Source organism: Mirounga leonina, unplaced genomic scaffold (genome assembly GCF_011800145.1).
Source record: "Mirounga leonina isolate KUSES-001 unplaced genomic scaffold, KU_Mleo_1.0 Mir_93, whole genome shotgun sequence".
Lineage (NCBI taxonomy): Eukaryota > Metazoa > Chordata > Mammalia > Carnivora > Phocidae > Mirounga > Mirounga leonina.
The window spans coordinates 1,041,389-1,058,463 of record NW_023270854.1 but is presented as its reverse complement, the minus strand read 5'-3'; the positions used below and the strand labels follow the sequence as shown (position 1 = coordinate 1,058,463).

The window sequence follows — 17,075 nt, the reverse complement described above, 5'->3', positions numbered from 1 at the left end:
GCCCCGCGCCCCGCGCCCCGCGCCGTGCCCGCCGGCCGCCCCGCTGATGCCGGTGTCCCGCCCGGGGCCCGCGCGCCGCTAGCAGCATGTCTCGGCGCAAGCAGGCCAAGCCGCAGCACCTCAGGTCGGACGAAGAGCTGCCGCCGCCGGACGGGGCTCCCGAGCACGGTGAGGCGCCGCGGGGGTCGGGGCGGCGGGGCTCGGGCGCGGGGCACCGCGGGCCGGGGGCGCTGCTGGCCCCAGAGCCGGCGCGCGGTGCCCGGCCCCGGCGGGCCGGCCGCAGGAACCCCGGTCCTCCCCGGAGCGCGCGGCGCGGAGTTGCGGGCAAGTAAACTTGGTCGGGCTGCTCGGAGTTGGGGCGCAGCGCGCGGACGGCCGGGGCTCGGGCAGGCGGGTTGGGGGCCGCGGGGGCCGCGCCCCGGCCCCGCGATGCCCGCCCCGGGCCCCTGCGCCTGCCGCTGGGCCGGCCTCGGCGACCGCGCGCCCCCCGGGCCGGCGCGGCAGCGGGGCCGTGTCCGGGGCTCACCTACGGCCGGACGCGGGCCGGGGAGGCCGCCGCCCGGCCAGCTTTGTTCGGAGCCCGGCCCCGGGGCGGTGCACGCTCGGAGCGGGGCCGCTGCGCTGACCCCCGGCCTGCCCCCCACCGCGGCCGGCTGTCGGCCGCCCCGTGTGCCCCGAGGGCCGTGAAGCCCGCGAGGCCGCGGCGCGCCGACGCGCCCGGATCCCGTTCCGGGGCGAGTGGGAAGGCGGTGTGGCCCGGCCTTTCTAATGGCCGCCTTGGGAATAAGCCGGCTGAGCCCCGCCGCGGCGTGGGGGTGGTCCTTGCACGCGGTGGGACCCGGCGCGTCCAGGTTCCCTCGGGCCTTTCCTGTCCTCTTGGACGCGCCGCAGGCACCTCTGCAGCCTGTAGGCTGCCGGGAGCTCCCTCCGCTTCCCGAAGGGGAGGTAGGAGCCGCGGGACGTGGAGGCTGGCGAGCGGGGCCCGGCCCGGCTGCGCTTTGCCGCCCGCGCGTCTGCAGGTCCCCAGGGCGCGCCAGGGGCGGCCGGGGCCGCGCGGAGCTCCGACCGCAGCTCCTGGAAAAAACAGGCCGGCCAACTTTCTTGAGCAACCCCTTGTAAGTTGTTTCGAGGCAGAGACGCATCTTTTTACCGTGAGACTCGGTGCAAAAAAAAAAAAAAAAAAAGGAGTTTAAGAGTTTATCACACGCTGTTGCAAAGTTTGGCAAAGCAGGTACGTGTCCACGTCGGACTGGGGAAAGGGAGAAAATGCTTATAACACGGTGGGAATTAGTGAATTAAATAAAATTAGTGAACTCGTTAGGGTCTTTTTGTCGCTGTGGAGGTAGGGAGTCTTATCTGTAGCCTAGTCACCCAAGATTAGAACAGCAGATATGCTAAAAAGAAACGCTTGCATATGGTGGGTAGATTAAGGACAAAGAATCTTTTTGTCATGGAAATGGATTTTTTTTTGTTTTGTTTACTTCATCACATAGAATTTCTCACACTTGGTTTGTTTTGTATTGCCCTCAATGACTACATGATCAAATGAATGGATTTATTTCTGCCGAATGAGAAAGACAGTCTTTCCTTCAAAAGAACTACATTGCATCCCAGTGAGGAATTTTAAAGCTTTATTATTGTGGCTCCTGAATAGCTTAAAATCGGCTTTCACAGCCGCCCCAAAATGCAACAATGTAAATACTTCTCAGCTTTGTAGGGTCGTTATCAAAATGTGCAATGTCTCCTTTTATTAAAGCATATTTTAATTAATAGAGTAAAACCCCTTGTATTTAACAATTAACAAGCTGAGGCCCTGCTATTCATTTTTAATTTCACGTCAGAAATGTGAGCATGGTGAGCCTAATAGTGTAAACATGTTGAGGGATATGTAGCCTATATTTGAAAACCTAAGATGGAGTAAATTATTTACAAGTTCTCTTTTGAATTCCTCTTGTTACTGAATTTATTTAGAGGTGAAAGGTATTCAGGTTTGTTGTGTTTTTGTTTTTTGTTTTTTCTTTTTTCTTTTTACCCATCGTAGGATTAAAGTTTGTCAAGCTTGGGTTTTTCACAGTCTTTGGGAATTGTAATCAAGATATTGCCACAGTTCCTGATCATATTTTGCAACAGGCCAGAAATAGCCTGTCTGGGGCTGAGGCTTAGTCAAGTAGTATGTTTCCTGGATTGTTTTAAAGGTACTTTAGGCAAACTATTTAAAAAATAGTTCTTTCTGATTTAATTATTCTGAAGCTGATTGTTCATGGAGTATAAAAGATACTCTGTTCTCCGTTCACTCAAGGAATGCTCATGGATGTATTACTTTGTCGTGCTGATCGTTATTAGTAAGATAACTAGAATATTTTTTTAAGAGGAAGGGTCCTGAAAACTCCCTTACTCCAGCATGAATCAGATATTCTCAAAATTGTAAATTTGTTAAATGCAATGGAAAGAAACAGACTGCATGAAGTTATAAGAGAGCTAAGTTAGTTTACAGTGTTTTAGAGACAAAGTAAATAGTTCTTTTGTATCAGTTTGGGCGTGACATATTAATTAAAGCAGTAGATGCATGAAGTAAAATTGAAGGCTATTGATAATGCCATGAAAAACACGTACAATTTTTAGTACAATATGGGGGAGAGCAGAGGAGCACAGTCACATTAATTTACAGTAAAAAGAGATTGGTTCTTTTAAAAATATGACTATTTCTCAGGCTTTGGTTTTTAGGCAAGCAATGAAATATAGGTATCCAAAAATAGCATCAGTGTTACCCAAACCTCATCATGGAAGAAATGAAATATGACATATCTAAAATGAGAAAAAGTGATAATGGTTGGTGTTAAGTTCTAAAGTTATCCTGTTGTAAAATTTATTTGAAGGATGCCTGAGACTTACTTTCTCTGTAAGAACTATCATTTAAAATTGCAAATTATTTCATTCCTGTTTCTGAAAAATTAGAAATAAATGTGATGCAGCTTTAGAATTCAGTTAAATATATGCCACGGATAATGAAATCTTTTGAGCCAGCTGAATATTTTTGTTCTAAGAAAAATTAATTAAAACTTCTGACAGAACAGCACTTACACTCCTACTAAGAACTTTTAAAAAGTGTGATATTGTTGTCCTTTGTTGTATAAAATACAACTTAATAAAGATGTATTTTATTGTCGTTAGAAAGAAAATATGTATTTAAGGAAGAACAAAAGGATGTTATAATTTAAGCCAATTTGCCATCCTGTATTTTGTTTGTTAGCACTAATTGTTTCAAAGTGTGTTTTTATTTTCTGCCAACTTACAGTCGTATGGCTATCTTAAAAATCCTTTTAAATGTAGTGAGCGTGTGATTTAAGAATTTACCAGTGGTATTCACAGACTGTGGTTAATTTAAGGGAAAGAAGGCCACCAGCCCTCGGTGAAGAGATCTTTTTTCTTTTATCTGTATATGCATGGTTTGCCTTGAGTACCCCCCCCCCCCAGCCCACACTGCACACATTTACAATTCAGCATTCTAAAAGCAAACAATACAGAAGCCACTTTCTACCATTCGTAGGCAGATTGTTTTCTCTGAAACATGAAAGGTGAAAAGTAACTAAGGGGGGCGGGGGAGGAAAAGAAGAATTTGCAAATATTTATTTTTAAAATAACATTTTAAAAACTTAACCTATTTAAAAATGCATCATTTGGTGGTCAACAAAAAGCATGCCAATTCCCACCTTACAGAGAAAGAACTGATTTTGTAGCAGTTAGGGGGTTTTTATGTACATTTTAAACTTCCACAACACATGCATAATCCAGTATTTTTAGATCTGTTCAGAGCCAGAAAAAGAAGAAGGCATGTACCAACAGCAGGAATTACTTAGCAAGCTGATTATTTTTTTGTATACAAGATGATGGCAAAAGCAGGCAAAAGTGGGTCAGATTTCATTTTCAACCGCAGTCTCTAAGAGGCTTTACCATTCATCTCAAGGTAGCTCTGAGAACATTGGGGGGTGTGGGGGGGGCGGAATTCAGCAAAGAAGCAGCCAAGGTGTCCGTTGTGTGTGCTGAACATCATTTAGAATTTAGCATTCTTAAGTGTGAGAATTGACACAGGGTGTTTTGGTGTGTTTGGTTTTTTTTTTTTTTTTTTTAAGTAAAACAAGTCTTAACTGCTGATGACCTTATGCACCATCTTTTAACGTTGCAAAATAGTTTCAAGGAGGATACTTTTTGCATAGTATTTATAACAGGGTTTTTTATTTTATGTTAATTTTTATTTTCCCACATGATTTTCTTGACTAGTTGCCAGAATAAGACCAAAATATGTTACTTCGTCTCCTAAAGATGTGATCTGATCTTGCTAGTCCTGGGACAGGTTTGTAATGACAGCGTATGCTAAGTTGCTTCACATTTCATACAAAATCAGACATAAGTAAAACCTATGTAAAATTGAGTGTTCTAATATTACTTTACATAAACCTCTATATTTAAAAAAAAAAGCCCTGACCTTAGATTTTTCTCTTGTAATTTGGACACTTTCATGACTTAAACTATAGTTAACTGTCAGTGTGATTTCCAAGCAAACAAATAGGTCCGGTCACGTTACAGAGAGTGTAAAATATTAATTGAAATAATGAAATAACGTAACGGGCTCTGTTTATGTGAGAGATTAAGATTGATTTGTTTGTTAATTAAAGGGGACCCGGCGGCAGAACTGTCCACCAGAGACCTGCCGGGCACCAGCCTGGTGTCTAAATCCTGTCGTCCGTGGGCCTGTCTTTTCCAGTCACCCCCGGTTTGGCCAGGCCGGCCATGTGGCTCCCTGCCCCCTGCTCTGCCGGAAAGCGTCTGGCCGCCCAGCGCCGAGCCGGGCCTGGCCTGAGGTCTGTGGAAGGTAGGCTTGCGGAGTGTGGGAGCTTCCGCCTGGCGCTCCCCTAAGGTGGGTGGTTAGAGGCGCCGTGACAGGCCTTGCTGATTTAACCTTTGCCTGCTTTGCCCTGCCAGGGGTGGCCACTAGATGTCAAGCTCATAATACAATTAGTGCATCTGTGCTGTTGACCTTGGCAACAGGACTCAACACTGTTCTATTAAGTGTTAACACTGAGTCTGAGTGTTAACTAGAGACCCACGAGTCGGCTCCGTGCCGCACGGCTTATCAAATGCCCATCTCGTTCAGCACAAGTGTTTATAGTTCTTCAAGAAGAGAGAACGGGCTTCTTTTGTGTGGCTATTACATCTTGAACTGTTTAATTAACCCTGCAGGTGCTGCGGCACTTGGTCTGCGTCCGCCGGCTTCCCTGGTCCTCCTTTCGAGAGTGACCTCTTCTCAGCACCGTTTGGTAATTCCATTGTGCGGCTCCTATGCGTGCAGAGCAGCGGGCTTCACCGGCCCAGGGCGGTGGCTTTCCCCAGAGGATTTTGTGCATACGTATAAACTTAGCGGTAAAGTGCTGACAAATAATGGGAATGATTTAATAACCTGAGCCCGGGGGCAAGGCGGTTACAGTTCATCAGAGCCTCGCTCCTGGACACAGTGCAGTCCCTGCTTCTCCAGGCTGTCTGGACCCAGGTGTGTTTGTACGCCTACGTGGCTGTGCTTATTATTTTATGTGCAGTGGATCTGAAAACTGACTGGCATGGGCGAGGGTAGTAGCGTAGGCCCCTCGAGGAGGCGCGCTGGGGAAGGGCACGTGTCAGGGCGGGCTTGAGACCGTCCTCATCTGAAGCAAGAGACCCTGTGCAAACCTTGTTTTCGCCCCTCACCAAATTTGGGTGGGGATGGCTTGCGTCGCTGACCTATTTCGGGAGTGTTTGCGTGTGTGGGCACGGAGGGTGATGCGTGTGTTTTCCTCCGGGGCGTGCCTGCCCCACAGCATCCAAACGAAGGGGCTGCTGTACACGCCTCGAGTGTAACCCGCAGCCTCCCCTGTGACGCGGCGTCGGGGCCCAGTTACAGCCAGCGTGTGGTGTGCCTGCTTCCATCCGCGTGTGTCCGTAAAGGAAGCAGTGCTTTCCCTCCCTGGTGCTTCACCACACAGATTAGGAGCTGCAAATGTTTTAAGCAGCAGACATTTGGTGGTTGTCCCACAGGTGGTCGTGACTTAACAAATTCGAGATGTGGGCCGCTGAGTCGGAGGGAGCCCGCGTGCCGGTCAGTGCTGGCGTTCAGCATAACAAGAGTGCCCTCCACTGTTCAGCTCCGTGCACACAAGCCTGGAGGTCTGGGGGAAAGGACAAAATTTTTCTGTTGCGTCTGGAATTTCTTCTACATTGTTAAACACAGTAGGGGTCTCTATTTGTCTCCTCCTGTTTCACAGCTTGGGCTCAGTATGTGATAATTCATCTTTCTTTATGGGATTCAAAGCTATCATAAAGAGTTAAAAAGAATTAATTTGCAAGAAAATAAGTGTCTCCTAACAATTTAGGAAAACTTGAAAAATGCTTTCTAGATTTTTAAGGGATGGTAAAGGCAAAGCAGAAAGTACCTTCTCCTTCCCTACAGACTCGCGTGGCATTTTATAGTTACTGATTAAAGTGGAAAAGTTAACATCCCTTCTCCCATACTGAACTAGTTCTGCTTCTCCTTTTGTTAATTGTAGGGAATTAAAAATAGGTAGCAAAAGTGTAGCAGAGTAACCGTGAGCATTTGAGGTTGATACACACAAAGATGAAACACCCATCTACTATGTGTTTGTAATCGCTTAGCTTACTTTACCAGGCACCGTAGTCCTCAAGAGAGAAAATTGAAAAGCCTTGCGAGGAGCTGTAGTTGGAAATTTTGAAAGGAAGCATTATGTCTCAGATGTTCTTAAATATATTCCAACAATGCTTTTCACTTGTGGCCTTAAAAAGATCATCCCGGGTGTAAATATCCTGCCTGTCTTCTGCCACGTCATTCTTGAGAAGACCGTAGTGTGCCTTTACAGATAGTGAAAACATGATCCGTGCATATCATGTAACAGACCAGGAATTAACACAGAAAAATGAAACCGTTTTGGGGGGCTCCTCCCACACTGAGGGGTTTGTTCCTAAGAACAGAAACAGTTTTCGTAAACATTCTCTGTGTGTTTTATTAGTGAGAAGACCAAAAAATGCATCTATTTTTAAGACTGCCATCGAAGCTATCCTTTTGTTAGAGGCTTTCTCTAAAACACTGTGGGACCCGTTTTCCTTCTTCTGTAGAACCTGCTCCAGAATATTTGAACAGTGATAGAAACCCTGAAAATCTTCAGTATAAATAGCAAGTGTGGGGATAGCTGTGAACTAATTACACATTTCCTCTCGTAAACTGAAACAGCTTTATCTTTCAGCCTCTCTTCCCTCCTCCTGACCGCGTTCAGGAGAACCAATTCGGCTTGAAGCATGGCTGGGCCACGGATGACATGAGCCAAGGAGAGTTCCTCCCAGAACAGCTCTTCCTCACACGGATACGCAGCGGGCTCAGATCCGCGGGGCGCTTGCCAGAGGAGCGGCGACCAGACCCAGACGTGCTTGTTAACCAGGAAGGGAGGGTCCTGCCTGCCTGCTGTCGTGGGGCGAGGTGCTGAGCAGGCTCCTGGCTTGTGCTGGTGACGCCGGGCCCTGTAAATTCCTGCCTCATCCCTGGCCTGTTTACAACCCCAGGTCTCTCCGTCCTTGAACAGTCAGAATGCAGAAAATAAATTACTTTGGCAATAATGATAATGATTCTAATGCTTGTTTTTCAAACCCCCTCCCTTAAGACACAATTTCCAATTGCTTTGGAAATAAATTCCTCGCCCTTCGAGGGTTGTCCTGTTGTTACACTGGCTCACTGACATGCTTTTACCTTGAAATAAAAATTTGAAGGCATGTTCACTAATGGATGTAATAACTTCTATTTTTAACTACAAAGGCCGATTTAAAAAATGTAAATTTAACTACAGGATGGCGGCATGCTTGTACATCCAAAGAAGTGTTGTCTTCAAACAAGGCAGGGTTAAAGGGCGTTAGAAGTTCTCTAAACTGTGAGCTGCATTCAGAGTTTTCCATATGGGTTTTCTTGTTAGAGAAAGTGGTTTTCAAAAAGAAGAAGACTCGAATGCTGCCATTTCAGCACATACATTGCATCCTGGTAGTGAGAAGAGCTGCCACAGCAAGTTAAAACAACTTTCTTTATGCCCCCTCTGTTCTGAACACATCAGAAGTCGATGCTTTCCCTCTATACTTGCCCGCAGTCTTCCTCCTTCTACAAGCTCTGCCCCTGGTGAGATGGGCTCATCTGGGTTATTTCCTCCCGGTCAAGTCAGGCGAAGTGCTCATGCTTGTTGTGTAATGCCATTCTCAAAACGTGCAACCAGGATTACAATTCCATAATGAAATAGAGTTTTTATTCGTATGCATTGTTTTCAAGACTATCTCATGAAATGTGCGGTTCTCTAACTTTTATGGAATGCGAATCACCTTCAGATTTTGGTAGTGAAATAATCCTAGCTTCCTTTGGTAGTGAATAATCCTAGCGAGTGAGAGTAACGATGGGTCCTGTTGTGTTTGCACAGACCCCAATTAAAAAAACAAAACAAAACAAAAATAGGTGGTGATTCTAAATTATTTGCTCCAAGTAAGAAATCCAAATTGTATTTGAAGAATTTTTCCTTCACTAATTGTAGTTTTTAAACTATGTTTTAGCTTTAAAAGGCAAATTTATTATGAAACTTTGCTTATAATAAGTTCCAACAATTGTTTGTCTTGTTAGGTTCATTAACATAATGAACTGTTAACAGGTCCAAATGGCCAGAATGCCATTTTTACACAATTTCCTCTGCAGATTTGCTTTCTTGCTTCAATTTTAAAGGAATATAAGTGGAAGGGTATTCTGCTTTGACAAGAATATCTTCATTACGTTTAGGTAATTATCATTTATAATTGCATTAAACAAAATGGCTTATTATTTGGTAGGAAGGGCTGAGATGCTCTGTTCAGTTTCTGTGGGTGAGGAACACCTGTGGTGTTTGCAGACCCGCCCGTGGGGGAAGGAAATTACCTGGGAGGACACGTCCCAGCTTCCACGAATTTGGATGCGAACCCTAAAAGTCCTAGCGCATGAAAGACCAATGGAAACTTAAACAGTTATCTTTAAAGTAAATAGAGATTTGTTTGGGTCACTTAAGCTCTGAGGAAAACAGTGTAAAACAAGAATAGTATTTCTGTATTTCACCTATTTTTTACACAGAATATCTGGGAAATGTTCATTTGTAAGGTATCATTTATTTACAATTAGTTGATTTTTCTAACATTGAACGCACTTTCAGTCAGCCTAATTGTAAGCATTTATGCAGTGAATTGTCCCTAACACATAATCCACATAAAGAAAAAGCATTCTTTGAATAAGATCCACACAGTGTTTAATTGCATAAAATTTTAAATGTTTACACCATGTGAATGCTTTTCTGTGCCCTATGATTACACATTTTATCTCTGAGGAGTTAAAGGTAGAAAATATTTCAACAAGTTACCAATATTGAATTTCTTGGTATTTTTCTCTTTTAAAATTATTAAAATAAAAATCTTTACAAGATTATAGCAAGCCTTTAATATCATAGCTTTAAATACTGGAAAGAACTCTTAAGAAATATTCTATTCTGTGTTTAGTTAGAATAGTTACAATAGTTATGATACAGTGTAACATTGATTCCAGCCGGATTACTTACTGTATCAGGAACTATTTACCTGAAGATTTCAGGAGTTGTGTTTTTTTTGTTTTGTTTTTTGTCCTGTTCTATAACCTTAGCATGTTTAAAATTAGATTTTGCATACACTGAGCAAAGTTAAGTACTCCCAAGTATTTATTTTGTTAATGTGCCTATCTGCAGCATAAATCAGCTGTGTCTTTGCTTCCAGCTATATTCAACCTCATTATAGACACCTATTACATTCCTTCCTTATACAGTAATGAGACTTCGTGCAGTCTGATCTTCAGCACTGAATTTAGTTTAAGAGTCTAGCATGTCTTTATGGGCTGCAAGCTCTAACTTCTTTTCCCCCTTCAGATGGTTTAGCCAGTTAAGAAAATGCTAATTGAACACTGCTAATAATTTTTTTAAAGGCATGTATAAATTACCTGGAAATAATGGCCTCGTGGAGAGCAGCTGACTAGCCTCGAAAAATATTTTTATTTTCTTCCCTGTAGAGGGACTAAGTGTTTTTACAGGATTTTTTTAAAAATCAGATTTCTCTACTAAAATCAGGGCCAAGTTACTCTTTTTCCAAAACCCAAAGAAGACATTTTGTCTTAAAACATGGAGACTTCTTAGCAAGTATATTTGTCGCTGTTACGGCAGCAGATTATTTCCGGGGACACAAACTTGAGGATGTTTTGTTCTCCCACTCAGCTGTGCAGGGTAACAAAGAGCTGATCTGCAGCTGTCATTTGTCTCTGTTCAAACTGATTTGTTGCTGTCACTCCTTCTGTAAGTTGACGAAAAGCAGTTACGAGTCAGTAATACGTAGGCCAGCACATCGAGCCTGAGTAATTGCCGAGCATTACCTTTCATCCCAGCTACCAAAAAATAGGAGCTAGGAATGTGCTCGTGTGCTGATTCCTCGCTCCTGGATGGCTATTTATTTGATCAGGTGTGAATTAGAACTGTTCATTAAACATGGTTGTTATTCGGCACAAGAGGGTACGGGAAGTCAGGAAGTAGCTGCCCACAACAGTAATTAAACATGTGTAACCAATTAGAGGGTTTTCCACTATGGCGCAAGCATATAATTTGCCAAGTCTTTCTATGAGAATAGATGAAAATAGGTACAAAAAGTGTGTCTGAGTACAACATTCTCATGTTAAACATGTCAACATAAATGAACTTTAAATATATAATTTCTAGTTTGTTAACAAACCGCCGAACTCTATTGGCTAATCACAACAACATATAATTTTGGTTCATTTCGTCAAGAAATATTGCATCTGACAGAGCCAATTAATTGTATTAAACATGATTAATTTTAGGCCCAGACTATATGGATGATACTCATTTTCGCAAATCCTAAAATGTAGAAATGTGCCCTCTCCGTGAGGAAGGTACAAAGGGCTGAGAAGATCCGGGATCAAACTAGGACTCCGGGAGACGATTTTTCTGAGCAGGGATGTAAGAAGTGCTTATATTCTCTTTGTTACATTTACCGATGAAAGTATTTAGATGAAGTTTCATACGTGAAATAAATGCCCATTGATTTGAAAGGTTCTATAGAATTACATTAAATGTGTGATGTCTCTGTGCCGTGTAAAGACAATAAATCTCACGGTCCAACCCGGCGAGAGTCACGGCGGCCGGCTCCCCTGTCCGGTGCTGACGTGAGTTTGAAAGGTTACAGATTAGTTTAGCAATGTTAAGTGAATGGCAAAGGCATCTCTAATTTTGCTGGAAATGAGGAAGCCCGATGGTAGGGGGAATCCTAATGAGCCCATCGAAAGCTGGCTTTGTACCCAACAGACAGGGTGGCTGAAGATTGTATGAAAATATTGGAAATCAATGGCTTCTATGGAATTTCATTAAGAAGCAGTATCCACAATTGATAGAGCCTCATAATTTGATGGATTGTGCTGAGAAAATGATTAGCCAGCTAGAAAGAGTCATAGAATATACGCTCTGGGACGTCAGGAACGTTGAAGTGGGGTAATTTGTACAAAATAAAAAATATTGATTTTACTTATGTGCGAAATTTTGAAATGGAGGTGGTTGTCTCAGGAGCCTCTGGCTGACGTAATCTCTTGGTTTTTGTAGCCGTCCCTGGGGACGGGGCCGACGATGGGGACAGCGGGAGCGAGGGCAGAAGCGGAGGCGAGGAGACAAACGTGTGCGAGAAGTGCTGTGCGGAGTTCTTCAAGTGGACGGACTTCCTGGAGCACAAGAAGACCTGCACTAAAAACCCGCTGGTGCTGATTGTGAATGAAGATGAGCCGGCACCGCCGTCCGAGGAGTTTCCAGAACCTTCCCCGGCAAGCTCTCCCAGTGACCCGACGGAGAGCGAGGCTGCCGAGGAGCCGGCCCCCGCAGAGAACGGCGAGGGCGGTGAGGTGAGGGCCCCCGAGAAGGAGGAGGAGCCCATGGAAGCCGAGCCGGCTGGAGACAAAAGCTTCCAGAGCCCGGGCCCCTCACACCCAGGGAAGCCGCCTCTACCTCAGATCCCCGAACCAGCTCCCGTGGCCGCATACAGCATGCCAAACACCAACGTGACCTTGGAGACCCTCCTGAGCACCAAGGTGGCCGTGGCGCAGTTCTCCCAGAACGCGAGGGCTGCAGGCAGCGTGGGATCCAGCAGCGGGGTGACGGCGGTGGCCATCCCCATGATCCTGGAGCAGCTGATGGCCCTGCAGCAGCAACAGATTCACCAGCTGCAGCTCATCGAGCAGATCCGCAGCCAGGTGGCCATGATGAACCGCCAGCCCCTGCGGCCGCCACTGAACCCCGGGGCAGCCACAGCGGCTCAGAGCGCCCCGGTGCCGGCCTCCAGCCAGCTCCAGGGGCTGGCCACCCATTCGGCTCTGCAGCTCTCCGCCGGGCCCCCCCCTGTGCCCGCGGCTCCTGGCCCCACTGCCCAACCGGCTGCCTACGAGGGCCCCCAGCACCTGTCCCAGCCGGCCTCCGGGGCAAGCACCCCACACGTCCCCAGCGGGGGCCCTTCCGACACCGCCGAGGCTAGCGGGCCGGCGTCCTCCAGCGCGGCCCCGGCCTCCACCGCCCCGGCCTTGGCGGCCGGCACCTCCAGCAGCAGCTCACAGCCGCAGAACGCCTCCACGCCCCCCGCCCTGGGGCCGGGGCCCCTCCTCGGCTCAGCCCCCAGCCTGCCAAACCCACTTCTACCTCAGACCTCCGCCAGCAGCGTCATCTTCCCCAACCCGCTGGTCAGCATTGCGGCCACCGCCAACGCGCTGGACCCCCTGTCCGCCCTCATGAAGCACCGCAAGGGCAAGCCCCCGAACGTGTCGGTGTTCGAGCCCAAGGCCAGCACCGAGGACCCGTTCTTCAAGCACAAGTGCCGATTCTGTGCCAAGGTGTTCGGGAGCGATAGCGCCCTGCAGATCCACCTGCGCTCCCACACCGGCGAGAGGCCCTTCAAGTGCAACGTCTGCGGGAACCGCTTCTCCACCAAGGGCAATCTGAAGGTCCACTTTCAGAGGCACAAGGAGAAGTACCCCCACATCCAGATGAACCCCTACCCCGTCCCGGAGTACCTGGACAACGTGCCCACCTGCTCCGGCATCCCCTATGGGATGTCGCTGCCTCCAGAAAAGCCCGTGACCACCTGGCTGGACAGCAAGCCCGTGTTGCCCACGGTGCCCACGTCGGCTGGGCTGCAGCTCCCGCCCACCATCCCCGGGGTCAGCAGCTACGCAGACTCCCCCAGCCTCACCCCTGCAAGCCGCTCCCCGCAGCGGCCCTCCCCCGCATCTAGCGAATGCACCTCTCTGTCCCCTGGCGTCAACAGCTCCGAGTCGGGCCTCCCAGGGACGGCCGAGTCCCCACAGCCAGCGCTCAGCGGGTCTTCTCTGACCAAAACCGAGCCCGTGAGCCTGCCTTGCGCGAACACCAGGGCAGGGGAGGTCCCCAGCGGCGGGCAGGTCTCCACCACGTCCGCGTCCGCGGCCCTGACGGACAACAGCATCTCCACGGGCCTGTGCAGCCCGGTCCTTCCCGCCGGCTCGGACCAGTTCAAGGCAAAGTTTCCCTTCGGGGGGCTGCTCGACTCCATGCAAACGTCAGAGACGTCCAAGCTGCAGCAGCTGGTGGAGAACATCGACAAGAAGATGACGGACCCCAACCAGTGCGTCATCTGCCACCGCGTGCTGAGCTGCCAGAGCGCCCTGAAGATGCACTACCGGACGCACACGGGGGAGAGGCCGTTCAAGTGCAAGATGTGCGGGCGCGCCTTCACCACCAAAGGCAACCTGAAGACGCACTTCGGGGTGCACCGGGCCAAGCCGCCCCTGCGGGTGCAGCACTCGTGCCCCATCTGCCAGAAGAAGTTCACCAACGCCGTGGTGCTGCAGCAGCATATCCGCATGCACATGGGGGGCCAGATCCCCAACACGCCGCTGCCCGACGGCTTCCCGGACGCCATGGACGCCGTGCACGCCATGGACGCCATGCACGCCGAGCTCCCCTACGGCGGGAAGGCGGCCGAGGCCCTCGGCGGCCACGACGACGACGCGGACGAGAACTCCATGGAGGACGACGCCGAGCTGCGGGAGCCCGCCGGCGACGCGCCCCGGCCGCTCCTGTGCTACGCGGGGTCCTGCCCGCCCTCGCCGCCCTCCGTCATCTCCAGCATCGCCGCCCTGGAGAACCAGATGAAGATGATGGACTCGGTCATGAGCTGCCCGCAGCTGACCGCCTTGAAGGCCATGGAGAACGGGTCCGGGGAGAGCGACCACCTGAGCAACGAGTCCTCGTCGGCCGCGGGCGACCTGGAGAGCCGGAGCGCGGGCAGCCCGGCCCTGTCGGAGTCCTCGTCCTCCGCGCACGCCCCGTCGCCCATGAACAGCAACAGCGAGAGCTTGCACTCCAAGTCCCCGGGCCTCAGCAACCAGGAGGAGCCCCAGGAGGCGCCTCTGAAGCCCGAAAGGCCGGACAGCCCTGCCCCCGGCCCCGAAAACGGAGGCGCGCTGGACCTCACGGCGGCCCCGCCCGCCCGGCCGGCCATCAAGGAGGAAGCCCCCTTCGGCCTGCTGTTCCTGAGCAGAGAACGGGGTAAGTGTCCGGGCGCTGTGTGTCGTGTCTGTGGCAAGCCCTTTGCTTGCAGGAGCGCGCTGGAGATCCACCACCGCAGCCACACTAAGGAGCGCCCGTTTCTCTGTGCGCTCTGCGGGCGCGGGTGCTCCACTGTGGGTAACTTAAAGCAGCACTTACTGACGCACACGTTGGGCGAGCCGCCTTCTCAGTTCTGTGACCCCGACTTTGCCCTAGGTCCCGGCCCAGCCACTCCTAGCCTGGCTGCCGGCTCCGCGCCCGCCATGATCAAAATGGAAGTGAACGGGCACAGCAAGGCCATCCCGCCGGGCGAGGGCCCGCCGCTGCCGGCCGCCGTGCAGGTGCCGCCGGGGCCTCCGGCGGTGATGAGCCCCGGCCTCGCGCCCATGCTGGCCCCCCCGCCACGCCGCACACCCAAGCAGCACAACTGCCAGTCGTGCGGGAAGACCTTCTCCTCGGCCAGCGCCCTGCAGATCCACGAGCGCACGCACACGGGAGAGAAGCCCTTCGGCTGCACCATCTGCGGGAGGGCCTTCACCACCAAGGGCAACCTCAAGGTAAGGCGCGCGCGCGGCGCTGGGCTGAGCCCCGGGGGTCGGCCCCGCCCCCGTGCGCCTGCGGGGCAGGGCGCCTGCGGGGCAGGGCGCCTGCGGGGCAGGGCGCCTGCGGGGCGTGCTGTGCGCGTGCACGCGGTGTGTCGGGCGTGCGCGCGTGCTTCGAAGGAGCAGGTGCCGCGCGCCGTGGGGGCGGCTTGCCCGCCCGCGCAGGCCGGGCCTCCCTCGGGGCTCGCGCCGCCAGTTGCGGGCTGACCAAGCACGCAGGCTCTGCTCCTGGGCGCTCAGGCCAGGCGGAACCAGGACAACAGGATAGCGGGGCTTTTAAACACTCGCTCACGATAGAATAATGCGCATCCTGGGCACAGGCCAGAACTCGGTTCTGCCTTGGTCCACTTGGCTGCCGACAGGGCCGGCCGGCGTTTGGGGAGAAGCTTCCCAGCGTGAGGGCCCGTGTAGGGTTCCTGTTTAAGACTGCAACCACACTGTCCATTGTCCCCGGCAGGTGGGTGTGGACAAGATGCTCAATGAGCACTCGTAGCTAAACATGCCCCCTCCTGTCCACCTCACGTGCCTGTCCGGGCCGCGGTGCACTTTTCAGAGACGGTGAACAGCTCCAAACCCGTGGCCGCTCCCTCCTGGTAGGACAGGAGCCGCCGGAAGTCTCTGCTGGCCACACGGGCCCGGGTGCTTCTTCGGCGTCAGGGGGAGAGTGACTGTGGGGCCCAGGGAAGCTGGGAGTTCAAGTACACGGCCCTCCAGGGGGGCAGGGCAGAGGCAGGAGGGGCGCAAGGCTCTGTGCCCTCCGAGCTCTGCAACCCCCCGGGGGGCCTGTGGACCGTCCACCGTATGGGGGAACCTCATTGTGTCGAGCTCATCCAGTGAAAGAAACATGCATGAAGACAGTGACTGGTTCTGCTTTTTGTAGAAGGAGAAATATTGCATATTTGATATAAGGTGCTCAGAAAAGCTCACCCAACACAGTTTCGTTGTCCCTAACTGATGCTCGGAGCGGGAAACAAACCGATTCCGAAACCACTGTGCTGGGTTTCTGGGCAACACGGGGGCCGCGTGGAGACAGACGCGCACCGCTCCGGTGCTGGGCTTGCTTACCTGTGCCTTGTCTCTCCGTGTCTCCCTCGCAGGTGCACATGGGCACGCACATGTGGAATAACGCCCCGGCGAGGCGCGGCCGCCGCCTGTCGGTGGAAAACCCCATGGCGCTGCTGGGTGGGGATGCCCTGAAGTTCTCGGAAGTGTTTCAGAAGGATCTGGCAGCGCGGGCAATGAACGTTGACCCAAGTTTTTGGAACCAGTACGCTGCAGCCATCACAAACGGTCTGGCCATGAAGAACAATGAGATCTCTGTCATCCAGAACGGCGGCATTCCCCAGCTCCCAGTAGGTCTCGGTGGAAGCGCCATGCCTCCCGTGGGTTCTCTGGCCGCCGGGATGGACAAAGCGCGCACCGGCGGTAGCCCACCCATCGTGGGTTTGGACAAGGCAAACTCCGAATCGGGAGCCGGCCGTCCGTTCACGAGGTTTATTGAGGACAACAAGGAGATTGGCATTAACTAGCTGTGCTCGGGCTCCGCCTATCTGCGCTGTCCCGAGCACACATGTCAAGTGCGACCACCAGGCTGCGAGGCCCTGTGCCCCGGTTCCCCTTAAGATGTTACCCGTGGCGGAAAACGCGTTCACTGTGTGGCTGCTGGAAGGTTGTCTCGGGCGCACTGCATGGTACTCTTTCCACGGTGAGCTTGACTGTTCTTGGGAACTCTGTAACCTGTTAAATAAATTTAAGTCAAAAAGAGAAGTCCTTGTAAAACCGCCTTGGG

The 17,075-nt window shown here is 50.9% G+C and overlaps 1 protein-coding gene across 1 annotated transcript; it reads left to right on the top strand.

Annotated features, from left to right (window-relative positions):
• Window positions 1-86: 86 nt before the first annotated feature.
• Window positions 87-16,815, top strand: SALL3 (spalt like transcription factor 3). The gene is made up of 3 exons (XM_034995984.1): window positions 87-168; window positions 11,718-15,241; window positions 16,384-16,815. Exons 1-3 carry the CDS (start codon window positions 87-89, stop codon window positions 16,813-16,815), a joined length of 4,038 nt encoding a protein of 1,345 aa, XP_034851875.1.
• Window positions 16,816-17,075: the final 260 nt, after the last annotated feature.